Source organism: Leuciscus leuciscus (assembly GCF_965113295.1).
Source record: "Leuciscus leuciscus genome assembly, chromosome: 21".
Classification (NCBI taxonomy): Eukaryota; Metazoa; Chordata; class Actinopteri; order Cypriniformes; family Leuciscidae; genus Leuciscus; species Leuciscus leuciscus.
Window position 1 is genome coordinate 28,036,061 of NC_138745.1, and position 14,576 is coordinate 28,050,636.

At 39.0% G+C, this 14,576-nt stretch overlaps 1 protein-coding gene across 1 annotated transcript; it reads left to right on the forward strand.

Moving 5' to 3' along the window:
* The first annotated feature begins 342 nt into the window (after positions 1 to 342).
* On the forward strand, positions 343 to 13,533 carry csnk1db (casein kinase 1, delta b). The gene is made up of 10 exons (XM_082152996.1): positions 343 to 829; positions 5,054 to 5,164; positions 5,304 to 5,452; positions 5,703 to 5,931; positions 8,675 to 8,845; positions 8,954 to 9,102; positions 10,757 to 10,925; positions 11,012 to 11,154; positions 11,704 to 11,774; positions 12,064 to 13,533. The coding sequence occupies exons 1-9, from the start codon at positions 754 to 756 to the stop codon at positions 11,734 to 11,736; spliced, it is 1,230 nt and encodes a 409-aa protein (XP_082009122.1). The 5' UTR covers positions 343 to 753; the 3' UTR covers positions 11,737 to 11,774; positions 12,064 to 13,533.
* Positions 13,534 to 14,576: the final 1,043 nt, after the last annotated feature.

The window sequence follows — 14,576 nt, forward strand, 5'->3', positions numbered from 1 at the left end:
TAGTATTTATTTATTTGCTACTGGTATCCCAATAGTGACAAGTAACATACCTGTAACTACTGTAACATTAAACATTTAAAATGTAACTTGAACAACTGGAATACACATTAATATGCATAAATGTAAATGTAACAGATTCTTAGTACAGGTCCGCTATTCTATTCACCAATACAAATCACTGAATAAGATATATGTGGGACGAATGTAAAGATGTCCACATATAATGAATTAATTGGTGTTCGAGACAGTTAATGAGACTGACCTAATGAAACTCGTCCAGCGTTTCTCCCACGTGACTGTGGCGAGCGAGGCGTTGCCAAGGGGAAGTGACGTCACAGCGCTACGTTCGTGTCCACCACAGGAGAGGTACGAGGCCTGTGACAGCTGCTGCGACTGGGGTCCGTTGTTAAAATCCACCTCCATCTTCTTCATCCTTGGGGAAAATGGTGACCAAACCGACAGGAGCATAATCTACAGACTCTAAGCTTTCACTTGATCACAATATTGTGACATTTCGGGCTTTTATATATTAGAAAAGGAATGGTGAAAAGTGAACTCCGCCGGAAGAATCCGAATTCTCTTCAGGGATTCGGGGGGGTTGGGGTCGCATAGAGATATATAGGATCGTAGCAGGTAAATAACGCGTGAAAATATTAACGTATCATCGAATTTAAGGGCTGACAGCATCTGGTTTAATAGAAATTAGCTGAAATACAGTCGAGTGACTCGTTCGGGAGAAACCAGTAAACAGCGATGGAGCTACGAGTTGGAAACAGATACAGACTGGGTAGAAAAATTGGAAGTGGATCATTTGGAGACATATATCTGGGTAAATATAGACTTCAACACCCGTATACTATCTTGCCATTAAGCTGTCATTATTTGACACGGCTAACATGCTGTATTGTTTTATATATCTGTCAACTGTAACTGTCAGTGGCGTTTTTCCAGAGATTTACTCGTTTATAGTCTCCTTATGAGGTCCGTTTCTCAGTTCTTTTGAGTATTTATATAAAATACCATGTTTTATAACAATGACAAGAACGTATAAGTGGTTTATTGAAGTTGCAGGATAAATAATCTTCACGTCCCGTTTGGGACAAGCTTCTATAGTGGTTTAAACACTACAGGATGTCATACATGACCATAAAAAATATGTGCTTTTGACATTAGACTCAGATGTCAGTGACAACACAGTAGGCCTATTTGCTTTGAGGTGTAATTTCATTGAACGTGAGCAGGAGTTTACAAACGGGTCCTCCCTTCTGTGTAACTTTGAGTGAATGTCACCTGTCCATACAGGTTTCACTGAAAGCTTGAACCACCCAAAATGCCATACCTGGCATATTGAATCAGCATTTGATGGACATCCAACCAAGCCTAGATGTTGATTTGCGTCTGCAGTCTACTAAAAGTCGAGATCTTGCATTTAGAGCTCTGTGTTTGATTGATGCAGTTTCATTTTCCTGATCATGGGGTCATGGTACATTTTTGCTAAAGCTCTTTTGATTAATAAAGCTGTCCTGGAGCAGCACAGTCAGGGACCTGAGAAACTCTTTATTTACATGCTAGATGGCCTTCATGGTTGAGAGCATCAGTATCACACCAGGATGTTGTTTATCATTTGAATATCTATGGTTGACATTTAGAGATTGCATTGATGGCAATAGAGAGTCATTGTTATTGCACTACTGGTTTGGATCACCAAAGTAGGTCATTGTTTTAGCTTTTATGCTCTTAACAAGCTGATAACATTTCATTAGTTCAAAATCTACCTTTACTATTATTAGTACTCTCAACCATCATGGTATTTAATTTTACTCAAGCCTGTGATTAAATGTAACGTTACTTTTGTAGAGCCAGTAAGAGATGAGTTCATCTCTTATTCATGAGGCATTAAAGGAAGTTTTGCAGCTGTTGGCCTTAATTTGTATCGCTGTGGATTGAAACCTATCAACAGAATGTTTAACTTAATCAAAGCACCTATAGACGTCAGGCTCAAATGCAATCAGCTTGCTTTTATTTTGATAGAGAAGCAATGTTTGTGAGGGGACTTTGATCATCATGTAGTGTGGCGGGACCTTTATCCCAAAGCTTTCTGGCTGAGATGGGATTGTTTCAGTCTGTGTGTGAGAACAGGGCTTGGTGGGTGTGGTGAGACTTTAAACTCTCATCTGCTTGCTTCTGTTTCATAACTACACCCACCCACTCTTTGGTATGTCAGCATAATTAAGTGTTTTTGAATAATACTTCAGAGTAAATATGTCGGAGGTGTTATTTTGTGGCAATGCTAGTAGAAGATCTTTGACTCTGCACATGACTCTGTGTAAAATGCATTCAAATGATCTGCCATGTCCTTGGCATTAGAGGCTCAGAAGATCAAACCCAACAAGATTGGACTAGTTACACCACTTACTGCTTTTACAAATCATCCGACAGTCAGACTCGGCATAAATGCAATACCTCTCCCTTTTCCTGGGATTCTGTTACGTTTGCATCACTTGGCATCATTGGAGGCCTCAGGTGTGTGAATCACCCCGGACTGTCCAACTCATTTACAATTCTGGGTCCTTCCCATCAGCTTTTATGTAACCTCAGAGTTTTTGGTTCAGGCTTATGATGTGATGGATGTTTGGACTAAATGACACATCTTTAACTTCCCTTACATCTCATTTAGCTATCAGACTGCAGTTTGCATTCACCTTATCAGCAGTTTGGCATCCTATTTCTTGAGTCAACTGTGGGATAGGCGGGATTTCTTGCATAACACTGCCGTATTATTGGTTTTCTTTATCATGGCTGTAAAGCTGATCTGAAACCAGAGCAGAAGCCTGTTAATTACATTGTTCGTTGGCAAAGATAGGTAGAATATATATATTTTTTAATGTAAATTTAATCTAAATGTAATCAGAGTACTGACTGTTTGTGCTCTTTGAATAAATGTCTAGTTTGCTGATTCATTTGTATGTAGATCTGACGTGCATTGCACGAGTTTCTTTGCTAACAGCTGAAGGGAAGATTATCATTTGTTGTTTTGTTTTTTTAAATCTCTCAGGAACAAGCTGAACAAGTCCTTGAGTTTCTGTTTAGATGGCTATGGGTAGTAGTTTTTTTTTTTTGGTGCCTTTTGAAAACAGATATTTTGCAGAATGTCCAGAGTGCTCTTTTTCATGAGAAATGGGTCTGTTGAGCCCCGAAAATGAAATGGTGGTAATCAATCTGTGTAAAAATTTTATCTGAATAAATCTGTGTAATTAATCTTTTAGAATGTAATTAAGTTTTCTTAACTCTTTCCCTGCCATTGATGGTATTTTCTGTCATTTATGAGACAATAGCCCCTTTCACACAGCAATCCCGGTAGAACGACTTTACCGGTAAATAAAAAAATGTGCTGTTCACACAAGCAACAGCGTTTTGGCTTTTTACCGGTAACAGAGCATTCACACATCAGTTCCAAAATACCATTAAACTCTGTGATGTCATTAACAGGAAGTTCCTTCTTGTTCCTGAAGAAGGCTAGTTATTTTATCATACATGACAGTATCGCTAACTGTTCCTTTAAGTTGTTGACACATCTTTTCATCCGCCCGGACGATGAGAAGCGCTTTAGTTTCGGTATCACTCCAATTTGAAGACAATTGTAAACAGTGCTGAGTAAACGCTTCATCATTTTATGAATGGCCCAAAGCCGTTACTCTTTCAATGGCTTCTAATTGGCCCAAATGACTACTTGCATCAGCACGTTCTGAGCTCGTACGAGCGAAATACCGGTAATCTTCATTCCGCATTCACACGGTGCATATACCGGTAATTTACTGGTATTGTTACAACTTCCCTTAACAACTGCCGGAACCAATATACCGTTATATTTGAAAAGGTCCTGTTCACACATGATCCGTTACCTGCAATTTACCAGTACAGACTGGATGTGTGAAAGGGGCTATTGCTTCCCCACCATTGATGGCTTTTTTTTTCTTTTAGAATTTTTTTTTTTTTTTTTTTTTTACTTTCCCACATTCAGTGTTGACAAAAAAATTAATTGGTTTGCTTTTTAATAAGGCTGCACGATTAGAGCTTTATCGAAAAGCTATAACAACATGTCTCTAGAACAGACAAAACAACATGAATATGGGTAAACATCAAAACAACCCAGAATCAAAAGTCTCTCAAATAACTGAAACTAGAACAGTGACAGAAAGATTGTGCTTTCTTCCATCTTGTAAGCCCACTGTATTCTGATTGCGTACTGATGGTAAATGTCCACTAAGTGGCAGAACTTCACTCAACGAAGTCTACACTTTGGGGTGTGTCTGTAGAGCGGGTGTTTAATCTTTTTTCAGCACACGGGCAATATAATCAATTATCACACATATGCCTAATGTAAAGATAGTGTCATTTTAATAAACATTTACACATTTAAAAAGCCAGCCAATTCACAATGAAATACATGTCCAAACTACAATATTAAACATGCATAAAACAACTTTAATGTAAACAATATGATTTAAGCACTTAATCCAGCAGAAATGGGAGAACAATCAGCATATTTTTAACTCTTCTCATTTTGATTGGCTGCTGCCCGGCATTTTCGCTTGATTTTTGTATAAAGTTGAGCATCTCTGAGCTTTTGGCTGCTCTCTACCGCTCACAACACTTTCTCCATGTGAGTGTAAAGTTCAACTCCCATAAGAATGCTCGCTCTGCTCCATGCCAATGGATGCTTGAGTGGACAAAACTGTGCCACTTATTCACACAAATACATGCACACAACAAGCATACTTTGTTTCAAAAGTCTTTCCTACAGGATTTTGTGAGACTATGCGGGGGTGGACCTCGGTCCCCCTGGGGGGTCTGGGGGCATGCACTCTTTTTCTAAAATGAAAACTTATGTTCAGTAAGGACACATTAAATTGGTCAAACTTTTGAATGGTAGTGTATGCACAAAGTATAAAGTTCAATTGTGATCTGCAGTCATTTCATTTTTGTTAGAGATTCAGACTGTGTTCTGACTCCATTCACTGTTTTAATGGCTCTGTTTCTCGATCTGCCCCAGGCACGGACATTTCAGTCGGAGAGGAAGTGGCCATCAAACTGGAATGTGTGAAGACAAAGCACCCTCAGCTCCACATCGAGAGCAAGATTTACAAGATGATGCAGGGTGGAGGTAATGAGAACATTGTTTTGTCTCGTTTATATGTAAATAAGGAGCTGAGGTGCTCAATAAATTAATGTAATTAATGATAAAAAGCATGTGTTGGGTTTTCAGGCAGTGTATTTAGGTGTTTTGTGTGCTTTCTTTGCAGTTGGCATCCCTACCATAAAGTGGTGTGGTGCCGAAGGAGATTACAACGTGATGGTGATGGAGTTGCTTGGCCCCAGTCTGGAGGATCTCTTCAATTTCTGCTCCAGGAAGTTCAGCCTGAAGACTGTCCTGCTGTTGGCTGATCAAATGGTATGATACACAAATTTAAGCAATCAAGTAGTTGTTTCATTCTTCACCGATTTTCCTGCGGTAGACAGTCTTTAATGTAGGTGAAGTTGCTGAGAAATGTAATGGCCGTTTAGTCCAAAATTTTACTCTCTACTTGCTTCTAAGAATTGATGTGCCTTAGATCCCCTCCTGATGGTTATTGAAACACTGAAATGCCTGACGACTATTTTTGCTACAGAAGTATTTAAATGTCATTTTGTAAACCTTGCAGATCAGCCGCATTGAGTACATCCACTCCAAGAACTTCATTCATAGGGACGTGAAGCCTGATAATTTTCTGATGGGCTTGGGAAAGAAAGGAAACCTGGTCTACATCATTGACTTTGGTCTGGCCAAGAAATACCGTGACGCACGAACACACCAGCACATTCCCTATCGCGAGAACAAGAACCTGACGGGCACTGCACGATATGCATCCATCAACACACACCTTGGCATTGGTAAGAAAACACAATCTTGCCAATGAGCTTTTAAATCACTGTGGCGTGAGTGCTTGTGTGTATATATGCCGTATGTGTACGTGTTTGTGCATATATATGTATTTATTAGGGCTGTTAATGTTAACCAATGCAATTCATTCTAAATCCTTAACACGTTAAAATATAATGCAAATAAGTTACTGAAGCACGTGAAATTGCGTCATTAACATCACGCAGTTACATGATCTTAGAAGTCGTCAGATTATGACACTGAGCATCTACAATGGCGCAAGCAGCTGTAAGCCTACCTGGTAGGTGGAAATTTCTATTCCAACCCGCATCACTGGTTGCGATCAGCTGCCGGTTGCATAAACATAGCCATAATGTTAAGACAGTGTCTTAAGTTCTAGTATGACCTACTAGCAGTTAGTCAGGGGCAGTCAGTCTTAGTTTTCGGTATCAAAGTAGGCTTATCTACGTTTTTATGTAACTGATTTAAAAAAGCTATGAACCGTCTTAAAGAAAATAAATTGATGTCTAACTTGTAAGACTAGTCTTAGAGGTTTATGCAACCGGCCCCAGATCATTTTAAGTTGCTAAACTCCTGGAAAGTTTTCAGTTCAATGATCCAGTAAGTGTATTCATTCAAACACAATCAGTCCAAAACAGCGCTAATGTAAGAGAGAATAGAGACTCGCTTTGACATTTAGCTTGTAAAAAATATTAATGAACGTAAGTGTAGTGCTTAATATGGTACAATGTTAATAAAAAACAAATTACTATTTGTATTCTTATAAAAATCATAAATTTTTCAAATTTTTCTTTTTTAGAAAATATAGTTTATTAATTATCTTTCAGTGCACAAAATTATCATAATATGAAAGGCTCCAATACAGGGCGGAACACATCGCTTATGCACTTCCCAGGTGCAGAATGATGTGCTTAAAGCAACATGACTCACAGAACGCAGCGCTCCGCATTCAAAAGTCCAGGGCACAAAGAGATAATGTGTACAAAACTTCTAGTGTTTCACTGTGTATCTATTCAGAAGTTTGAGCCTTATTTCTTCTACAATTTAGAAACAGCCATGAACTCCGGCCATATAAAGTCTTTTTATGCAAATCTACAGAAGTTTGTCTACAGATCAAGTATAATAATGGGAATATTGAAGGTAAATGAGTATGCGCCGTATCGGATTTGGTCCGGTCCTGTCTGATCGATATCCGATCCGGCAAAAATCGCAGTATCAAAGCCAATACGTATATGGAAAATAGGATTGGTGGGTGCATCCCTAGAATGTGCCCTATTTAAACACAAGTTCACTTTATGGTTTCTGAAAGAGGTTTGTGTTAGTTCTTTTGTAAAGAGTAAACTCAAGTGTGAAAGAATTCCCATTTCATTTTCCAGGGTTTTTAATATTTTTTTGCACTCCCCAACAAAATCACCCCATTCATTCTAGAATGATTAATTCTTTCTAGTGTTGTCAAAGTACCGGTACTTCGGTACCAAGTCGGTACTGAAAATATGAAGATACCAGCATTTCTGTAGTACCGGGTATATTCGGTACCCACTAATAGGCAACTGCTTTAAGTCGCTTCCGTGTTTTTATCAAAGCGCGGGGCTCCAGACTAACTTTTTTACTTGGAGCTCTGTCTGTAGCCGATATATATCACAATATATATATAGTGTCTGTGTATATTAAACTGCAAAAAGACTATTTAAATATTAACCCTGCATGTTCTGCTTGTCTCTGTGTGAATGAATGGCGCAGACGCGCGGTTTCATTTACCACACACACATACACACACACACACACTGAAGCACGAGTGAAGCTCGCGCTGTTTTCAGTCTCTGCTACCTCACGATATGATGACATGATGAAATTCATCTCCAGAGCCACTCTGAGAGTCACTTCATGAGCATTTTACTGTTTAATTTGAGAAAAAACTATCGTCATATCATACACACACAGAAACTCAAAGGTCTTCACGGCAACCCGTCAAAATAAAAGTTCGGTTTAACTTGAAGAAATTGACAAATTATTATATTAGGCTACTGTACAGTAGATTTAGCTACGTCTCCATAGGATTTTTTTAATAAGCAATATTTACGTTTAAACAGCATGTAGCCTTTAATGCTTATATGTAGTATTTACTTATGATTACCGTCATAAATAAAGTCATTGAATTGAATTTAATATTTTTTTTCAAATAGTTAGATAAAATAGAAAAATAGTTCCAACAGATTTTGCTGTGGTACCGAAATTGGTACCGAGAACCGTAAAATTGTAATGGTATCGGTGCCGACTACTGGAATTTTGGTATCGTGACATCCCTAATTCTTTCCAAATATAGCCATTCAAGTCATCTGGTGAACATTTCTGTATTTCTGTACATCGTAATATATATCACAGAAGAGGTAAATGTCATAATGTAAAAAAAAAAATCCAGTATTGTGCAGCCCTAATATATGTGTGTGTGACCCAGATTTGTTGTGATAGACAGTGTTTCTCTGGCTGTGGTTACTGATCATTTGACATCTTTTCCAGAGTAATTTTTCCTTTCCATTGCTCTGTCGACTCTGTATGACATCACTATGTGCTCATGCTCAAGTGGACGCATGTATATTTTTAGCATTTCCCTGAGGAGTTTTATTTGTGCACGTGTGTATGAATGTGATATGAATGCTTATTCATGAATAACTACAGTAGTTGCTCCACGCAACCTATATTAAGCTATATCTCTGTGTGCACCTATCTCTATAGAGCAGTCTCGGCGGGATGACTTGGAGTCTCTTGGCTATGTGCTGATGTACTTCAACTTGGGCTCACTGCCTTGGCAGGGACTGAAAGCCGCCACCAAGAGACAGAAGTATGAGCGTATCAGCGAAAAGAAGATGTCCACCCCCATTGAAGTTCTTTGCAAGGGCTACCCATGTATGTTCAAAGCCTTGTGTAATTTCTAACATTTTCTGAATGTTAATCAGGCTTTGTATTTGACCTAAAACACTTGGATTGTAATATGGATGTTTTTCTGTCCCACAGCTGAATTTGCCACGTACCTCAACTTTTGCCGGTCACTGCGATTTGATGACAAGCCAGACTACTCGTACTTGAGGCAGCTCTTCAGGAATCTGTTCCACAGACAGGGCTTTTCCTATGACTACGTGTTTGATTGGAACATGCTCAAATTTGTAAGTACATGTCTGGATGGTCTTCATTCTTTATAACTGTGGTCATTTAAACTTGCGTTGCTTGCTTATATTTTGTTTTGTTTAGGTTCAGTAATTTCACTTTAATGGCAATGAAAAGGTTATTAGTCAGTTATTGAAATGCCTTATTTTCAAAAATGTCACTTTAGTCATTTCATTGGTATTTAAAGGTTTAGTTCACCCAAAAATGACAATTATCCCATAGATTACTCAAAATAGCCATCCTAGGTAGGTGTATATGACTTTCCTCTTTCAGCCAAACACAATAAAAAAATAAAAAATAAATCCTGGTTCTTCCAAGCTTTAAGGGGGTAAATAAAGGCCTTCTGAATCGAAGCGATACGGTTTTGTAAGAAAAATATCCATAAACTTTAATGACTGGCTTTCAGGAACGGCTGCACGCAAGTCTTGTTAAGAGTAGAGTAGGTGAGTAGACGCCTCTTGCGGTTGAAAAAAATAGGTCTGTGCAACAAACTCAAGCTCCTCCTCTCTTATATCGAAATCCTCCGTCATTTCTCTTTAAAAATTCTCGTTTTCCTCCAAAAGAGGAGACCCAAGGTCAAGCTAGGACCAAGGAGCAGGACTGGAGCACACAACGTTTTAAGTGATTTTTATTGGTGCAAAACGACTAACGTTTCGACGCCCATGCGTCGTCTTCAGAGTCAAACAGTCAATGACAACGATGTACAGATTTTAAAGAATCAAAATTCAAGGCATTGGCCACTGGCCTAGGTGGGTGTGGTACATCAATTAACCAATCCTATACACAAGCACTCAGGTGTAGACCAAAAAGAAAGAAGAAAAAAAATATAATGAAAAGAAGAAAAAAAATATAATGAAAAAAATACATAAGTGTATACATATAACTTAAACACCTTCAAAAAAGAAGTACACGTATAAATATAAAAGTATACATACAGACCCGCTAGCAACAACAAGTGCCTCAAAATGTGAACTATAAAAAGCATGAGAGGCCCAGTTCCTCATTAAGACCATTAGGTTCCACTGTGTTAAGAGTGAAAATCCAGAAAGCCTCTCTTTGTAGTAGGGACTTCACTATATCGCCTCCTCGTTGGGAGGGTAGAATTTTTTTCAGTACCCCAAAATTTTAAGGACGCATTGGAGCCATGATTAGCTTGTACATAATGCCTCGCAATTGCATAGTCCATATTACGGTTCCGAATTGCTGCTTTGTGTTCTGCAATGCGTAGTTTAAGGGGGCGTTTAGTCTGACCTACATACACCAAACCACATGGACATTTCAACATGTAAATCACGTGGGTGGTGTTACAATTAATAAAATAATTGATCTTGTATTTTTTACCTGACTGGGGATGGAAAATTTGCTTTGTGTCATTTGAGTTAGAGCAATGGGTATAATGCCCACATCTGTAAAAACCCAAGAGGAGCTGGTGATGTTATAACTTCTGTGGCGAATATAGGGGTGTAATGGTTCACAAAATTCACGGTTCGGTTCGGTTCGATACGACAGTGGTGTCACGGTTTGGTACGTTTTCTACCGTTTTCGATACACGAGTTTACACACCGAGTAAAGCCAAACTCTGTTGGAATCAACTGTTTGATTCATAATCTTGCATTTATAAAGTTTCATAATTTTGCATTTACCTTCTGTCAGGGTGCTAACCGTACAGCAGAGGAGGCAGAACGTGAGAGGAGAGAGCGGGACGAGCGGATGAGGCACAGCAGGAATCCTGCCGCTCGAGGGATCCCAGCAGCCTCAGGCAGACCCCGCCCCACACAGGATGGTGCTCCTCCCACCCCCCTCACCCCCACCTCTCACACAGGTAAACAGTCTCTCTCTTACCTCTGCTTCTTCCCAAGTGCTTGAAACACTGTTGTAGGCAGTCGTCTCTTGCTTCTCGTCACACAGCAAACACATCCTCACCGAGACCGGTCACTGGCATGGAGCGTGAACGGAAGGTCAGTATGCGGCTTCATCGTGGCGCCCCAGTGAACGTGTCGTCCTCAGACCTGACGGGGCGGCAAGACACTTCCCGCATGTCCACATCACAGGTATAAGGCAGACCCTGCTCATCCCAGCTTTCAGCAGAGCAGTCAAATCCGTAATAAACCTTTTTAAAAAAGCAGCAAGTCTTGTGGCCGTCTGTGTCTGAATGAGCTGCTTTTTAGCGTACCGATTAAAGAGATTTAACTTCTTTTCAGAAGCAACAGTTCAGTACCTGTGGCCTCTGAATGGTTACATTAGGAAGTCTTATTTCTGCACGTACAAATCGTTCACAGAAATAAATACCTGATCAAATATTAGTATTTCTTTATTGCTTGCAGTAAATAACCTTTTGATTCTCACAATCTCTATTAGCCTTTTGATGACGTTAAGCTTAAAATTGAATCTGATTGTTAGGTAGTTGAAAAGCCTTTTCTAGGAAGCTGTTGACCTAGCATTTGTATTTCTTGGAAAAGTAATTTCAGCAGCATATATTCTTTCTATATGACAGACAAGTAGGCACGGTATGATTATGGGTTGGTGTGAGTAGCATGTCTGTGGACAAAGGATTGTGTTGTGGGGGTGGAAGGCTGTAATGTTCTCTCTCTTCACCCCAGAATAGCATTCCCTTCGATCACCACGGCAAGTAGTTGCTCGTCACGTCCTTGTGTGAAGGCAGGTGCACCAGGTGAGTTCGATTAGCTTGAGTAAGCTGCACATTGCTTTTTGTTTTTTCTTGTGCAAACTGTCATACACACTTAAAAATAAAGGTTCCAAAAAAGGGTTATGCAGTGATGCCATAGTAGAGGGACCATTTTGGGTTAATGGATTAATGTTTTTTCCTAAAAATGTACATTTAAATTATCAACCTATTATAATGTGAAAAACGTATAAACATTCAGTCTCTTAAAAAGACAATTTTTTAAAAAGGCAATTGTCATTTATTGTGTGTCCCTTTATCTTGTTGCTGTGTACAGATTGTCTCCATGTCCCAGAAGCCTCCACTTTGCAATATGGAGCACGATGGGCAACCTAACTACACATGCCTGATTGACAGCTCTTCACCATCAGCTAATAGATAGGGCCGTTAGTCTCCTCCTTCTATTGACCAAACCAAAATGGTGTAGAAACCAACCTGACCTCTTTTCTAACAGGCTCTCTCTTTTTTTTTTTTTCTCATGTTCTCATATTTTCTCTCCAACACTCTTTAAATGTTCTTATGGACATGAGAGCTATGGCCTGTTGTGAAATCACACCAGTAGGTTGACCAATCAGAGACTGGATCAGCCAACCCACTCCATTGTCATCTTATGCGACCTTCCTTCACAGTTACACTCTTATACATTCAGTGCTGCACAACTTTCTTTGGTTGAGGCTAATGTATCATCTATGTGGTTTAAATGGGTCTTGTTTATTTGTATACTGGGTTTTCTTTTGTATTTTTAACCTGGGCAACAGACGAGTCCGCCTGGTGGCGTTATGGGTTTACTTAACTTTTTTTATTTACTCAGTGTATTTATTTTTTAATATACATTTTAATAGCCCTCTGGTGAGGTTCCTTTCCCTCGTTGAAGCTGGTGGTGTTGAGTGGATGGACCACAAAGGGGCCAAAACCTCAGCATCAGCTCATAGCAAGCTGACTCCACAGCGTGGTTTTCAGTCATACACGTCCTCACAGAGGGACTCTCTGAACCTCGCCCGTTTGTACAATACTGCTTCCCCCATTATTGTGTGTCTTCTGTTTCTAAGCTGTGAAATAACTGTAAAATATTTGTGTAAATGTTTCCATGCAACTCTTGAGAGAGACTATGAAATGACCGCAGATGGGTTGAGTCTGAAAGTTATCACCAGTTATTTTTATCCACTCTTTCATAAAGCCACAACAATGAAGTGCCAGACTTTGGGGGTTTCGTGCATTCTGAACTTGAACTTTGACTCTTGAGGATGTTGTTTTGACTGAGTAATGGAGATCATGCTTTGACCTGCAACATGTGTCTTTCGAAAAGGACTGTTATACTCTGATGTGAAGGTAATGGATGCAAGTTGTGTTCTGATTGCTCGGATGGTATTCTGGAAGTGGTAAATCATTTGTTGGTGATATCGATTGTTTTTACAAAGGTTGAAAGAATGAAAACAAATCAAGGTCTTGCTCTGATGTTCATTGATTTCCCCTTATATGAAATATTCCAGCACTGATGTGGCTTTTCTGACGCACTTTGGAAGCTGGTTTGGTCATCTCGTACCCTTGTCATCTATAACAGAGGACATTGGCAACTTCCTGGGTAAAATTTTTCATCTGATTCTCCCCCAGCCCCCAGTTTGAAGCCCATGGCTGCTTTGGGCTCCACATACTTGTGGACGTCATGCCAATTTGTCAGTCCTTTAAGAATTTGTATTACCACTGTATTTGTGTATTTTAAACAATGTAAATAAATTACTTGTATTTGCTTGTCGTTGCTTTTTTTTAAATGCATAATAATTTACAGTTAATGGGTCGTTTTTTTGTATCGTCGTTGTTAACGTTTTTTACAGATGTTTAAAGTGATGTTTATCACGATATAACGATTAGGGTAGACAATTAAATATAGCTAGTTTTGCATATCCACCATTAAGATACATTGATTTTAAAACTTTAAAGTCTTGTCCTGGTCTTTATTATTAATCCACGTGATACCATGTTTAACGGTACAAGACATTAGGAAAATAAGAAATACGGTTGTGCCGTCACATTACATTGATACAAATAATTTAGTAGCCTATCCTTGCCTTGTTTTTGAATAAATCAAATAGTGTAAAATGCATTTCAGAGAAAGTTTTTCTCAATCTTTTCCACTGGCCAAATGGTGTTTTTAAATGATTTATATTTTTAATGGAAACAGATAGGCCTTGTTGCGCATTATTTGCACGAACATATTTTCTCAGACAATCTGCTATTATCACTATAAAGATAGTTCTAAAAATCTTAAATATAAAATAATAGCAGAGTCTATAGCCTACCACAACTGTAACTGAGAAACGATATTGCTGGAATCACTGTTAAACGATTTCTTTTCCAGCTGATGAACGATAAAAACATTGACAATCAGAATCCATTCTGCTTTAGAGAGCTCGAGCATTTAACGCGGCAGACAACAAAACTGCTAAATAAATTAAAACTAATTCCATTAAATGCTCTCATGATGGGAACTCCTAAAAGGTCATATTCAATTCCTTACACAACCATTTGAGGTTATACATAGAACATTTTCTTCTAAATGTAGGCTACAACTTGTTTCCAACTTACTTTAGCCAAACATCTTTTTTTCACTTGAATGTTAAAGCAAGGTGAGATCTAAATTCTACAGTAGGGTAGATTAGAAGCAGGATTGATCACTGCTAGTGTATGCCTCACCTGACACCATATGTTTCAGATGAGCCGCTGCTTATGGTGTTAAAAGCCCAGTGCATTTGCAGATGGACACCAGCTGGACTGAACTGTTTTTGTAGGAGT

What these genes read in the sequence shown, in the direction of transcription:
- csnk1db (XM_082152996.1), top strand. Translation starts at nt 754, where the DNA reads ATGGAGCTACGAGTTGGAAACAGATACAGACTGGGTAGAAAAATTGGA. An exon ending in TGCTGTTGGCTGATCAAATG is followed by an intron (nt 5,453 to 5,702) that starts GTATGATACACA and finishes TAAACCTTGCAG; the next exon opens with ATCAGCCGCATTGAGTACAT. An exon ending in ATTGGAACATGCTCAAATTT is followed by an intron (nt 9,103 to 10,756) that starts GTAAGTACATGT and finishes ACCTTCTGTCAG; the next exon opens with GGTGCTAACCGTACAGCAGA.